At 38.8% G+C, this 3,597-nt stretch overlaps 1 protein-coding gene across 1 annotated transcript; it reads left to right on the top strand.

Annotated features, from left to right (window-relative positions):
• Positions 1-856: 856 nt before the first annotated feature.
• Positions 857-2,357, top strand: SPZ1 (spermatogenic leucine zipper 1). The gene is given in 7 exon segments (XM_066383766.1): positions 857-974; positions 1,351-1,422; positions 1,425-1,543; positions 1,545-1,656; positions 1,659-1,712; positions 1,715-1,795; positions 1,798-2,357. Coding segments are annotated over 7 exon segments (1,116 nt in total).
• Positions 2,358-3,597: the final 1,240 nt, after the last annotated feature.

The raw sequence follows: 3,597 nt of genomic DNA on the forward strand, positions 1-3,597 counted from the left end.
GAATCAGGAGCAAGATATTCAATACTAAGGCTATCTTAAAGTACACCTGCATTTGAAGCCAAGAAAAGTCTCCATTTGTAATTGTGTTGTAAAAACCATTCAAATACTCTCTTCTTACTACAGTAGAATATTTTTTAATAAAACGATTTCTGACATTTCCCTAAAATCACAAAAAGATGCAGGGTTCTATTTTGTAAGGATAACTTTCTTTTATAGTAGCATCTCCCCTTGAATGGAAGCAATAAGGTCTTCAGGTGCTATGACAGGGAACCTCACCAGGCAGGGCTTCCCTCAACCATGCACTTATAAGGTGGTAGAAAAACATATTGCAGTTAAGATTGGGGTTATAGGTGGTGGTAATGAAGTAGGAAAGTCACTAAGTACAGTTAGAAAGAGACCGACAAAAACCTAGACGTGTTAAAAGGGGAAGACTGACATAGAGATTCTTCTGGGGTGAGGAGCAGTATTAGCTCAAGCTTGATGTGATGCATGAGTCACTGGGTAGGGGGTTAAGAGGCTTTAATTGTGACAAAGGAAACAAGCTGGGGATAGGTGACAAAAGTGCAATGACAGAATAAAGACTGGTTGCTAGGATCAGGGAATAAATACCAGAAGCCTGGAGGAGAAGAGAGGGGCTCAGCTCCTGGCCCCCTTTCCCTCCCTCCCTTCCCCCTAGGATGTCTGAGATGTCACCTTCCACCTAACCATAATCTACCTGGTTTCAGACTTTGACCTCTAACTTCTGCTTAGTTTTACATGCTTTACCCATCTGCACAGAGGGCCATCCCCTTCCTGGAATCTCTAAGGTTTTCTGCTTTCCTTGTGCCCCCATCATCAGCCCCACTAACCAGCTGAGATGGAAGTGCCTACCCTCTCCAAAACTCCTAAACATATACTTGATCTCAATGAAGAGTCTTTGGACCCTAACGCTGTGATTGTCTTATTTGAAATTGGATCACTTACCCCTGTCTCCTGGAATTCTCTCACTTCTTCTTTTTTTTTTTTTTTTTTTTTTTTTTTTTTTTTTTTTTTTTTTTACAGAGAGAGAGTCAGAGAGAGGGATAGACAGGGACACACAGACAGGAATGGAGAGATGAGAAGCATCAATCATTAGTTTTTCATTGCACGTTGCAACACCTTAATTGTTCATTGATTGCTTTCTCATACGTGCCTTGACAGCAGGCTTTCAGCAGACCGAGTAACCCCTTGCTCGAGCCAGCGAGCTTGGGCTCAAGCTGGTGAACTTTTTACTCAAACCAGGTGAGCCCTCGCTCAAGCTGGCGACCTCAGAGTCTTGAACCTGGGTTTTCCGCATCCCAGTCTGATGCTCTATCCACTGCGCCACCGCCCGTTCAGGCTCTCTCACTTCTTTAAATAATAGTTGCCACCAAGAAACTGAACAACAGACTGCAAAGAAGTTTGAAATCTCTTAAAAGAAATAAAAGATACTCTTAAAAATAAGACAACTTATGAAAAGGTCACAGAAACAAGAGAGTCATCTGAGGAAACCAGTATCTCTGAGAATTTGTCAGAACTTAAAGAAAAAAATCAGAGGACTTGATTAAATAAATAAAGTGCTACTGAGAAAACTGGTTGGTTGTTTAGACCTAGACAAAGACCACAATGCAAAGAAACAAGAGATGATATTGGAAAACCAGGTTCGAGTGACACAGTACAAGGTTTGGCAAGGAATTTGGTAATCATTCAGAAAGGAAAAGAGCTGTTAATGAAAGTCAAGTAAGTAAAGAAAAAGCAAAGTACAGATTCTATCATGTTCAAGAAGAAACTATCAAACTTGGAACAACATGGAGCAGTTACTACAGGAGGCAGAACACTGGAATGTGCAACATGCTGAGCTTAGTGAACTAATAAGATCATATCAGAAATCTCAGAATGACTTAAGAGCAACTCTTGATAGTAATGTAGTCCATTTCCAAACTCAACTGAATAACGAGGTGTCAGCTAGTCATGAGCTGGAAGCATAGGTGAGGAAACTGACTCATGACACATACTCATTGCATTTGATTGCAGCTTTGCTGGAGAATGAATGCCAAACCTTACAGCAGAGAGTAGAGCTTCTCAAGGAACTCCATCATCAGAAAGATGCAACTCTGAAAGAGAAGCCAAAGCAGATAAACTATGAACACAAAAGGAAAGAACAGAAGCTATCAGAAGCAGAAAAGGTAGAAAGGTATAAGCAGAAAATACAAGACATGGAAGGTACATTTCAGAACAGAGACAAATTCTACAGAAGCCTGGATTCTTGTCATAATAGGAAAACTTGTAATAACAGATTCAATACTTGTCTTGCAACGGCTCTTTTGAAAAGAAAGAAGCCAGCCAGCAGCCTAAGATAGAGAATACCGAAAGCAGAAGAAAAGGCAATTCTTCAAAAAACTCTAATACATCCAACTACAGGCATCATCAATCATCAAACCTAGGGTAGATCTGCTGGTTCAACCAAGAAAGAGCTACAGAACAAGATTAACATATTATTGATTACCTCATAGTTACAGTAAGTTTGGACTTTAATGATCTTTAGTGTCAACATTAAATTCATAACTTATCAAAAAAAATTCATGCCTGACCTGTGGTGGCGCAGTGGATAAAGCGTCGACCTGGAAATGCTGAGGTCGCCGGTTCGAAACCTGAGCTTGCCTGGTCAAGGCACATATCTGAGTTGATGCTTCCAGCTCCCCCCCCCCCTGTCTCTCTCTCTCCTCTCTAAAATGAATAAATAAATAAAATGTTTCTATAAAAAAAAATTCATAACTTATCATTACATTTGACTTGTTTTTGTAGTTATTAAATAAAGATCCCATAACACTTTAACCAAAAGTGCAGTTATAGATCTAATTAAGTAAAGATCTAAATAAAAATCAAAACTAACAAAGAAAAGTTTCTTTCTTTTAAATTATTACCTGGGATTGGGGGCAGAGTTCTGGGGAAAAGTATGTAACACTTTAATAATGAATCTTAAAACTCACTTTCTAAGTGCATTAACTTTTTTCCTATTATCCATTGAAGTATGGGAAGTACTGGAGTAAAGAAAAATGTTTATAAATCATACCCACATAATTTTTCTCTTATAAATTTCTTCCTCTTCTGTATCTATTTTTTCCTAATATTCCTCTCTTATTCCTTAACTAGTGAACAGTCACATACCAGGCAGCAGAGGCCCTTGGGGAAGGACACCTGGGCTTGTATTTAGATTTTGTTCTGTGCTGGGGAAGTTCCTCCCATTCCTGCAGGTGAGGGCAATAAAATTACCCAAGAATAAAAGCATCTTCTTTTTATTATTATTATTAATGTTAATAAGGTGACATAGATCAACCAGGGTACATAGGTTCAGAGAAAGCATCTCCAGGTTATTTTGACATTTGATTTTTTTCTCTTTTTTTATTATTAATTTTAATGGGGTGACATTGATAAATCAGGGTACATATGTTCAGTGACAACATCTCCAGGTTACTTTGACATTTGATTATGTTGCATTCCCATTACTCAAAGTCAAATTGTCTTCCGTCACCTTCTATCTGGTTTTCTTTGTGCACCATCCCCCGTAACCACCACACACTTGTCCATATCTCTGAGTCA

The sequence above is a fragment of the Saccopteryx leptura genome, chromosome 4 (genome assembly GCF_036850995.1).
Source record: "Saccopteryx leptura isolate mSacLep1 chromosome 4, mSacLep1_pri_phased_curated, whole genome shotgun sequence".
Lineage (NCBI taxonomy): Eukaryota > Metazoa > Chordata > Mammalia > Chiroptera > Emballonuridae > Saccopteryx > Saccopteryx leptura.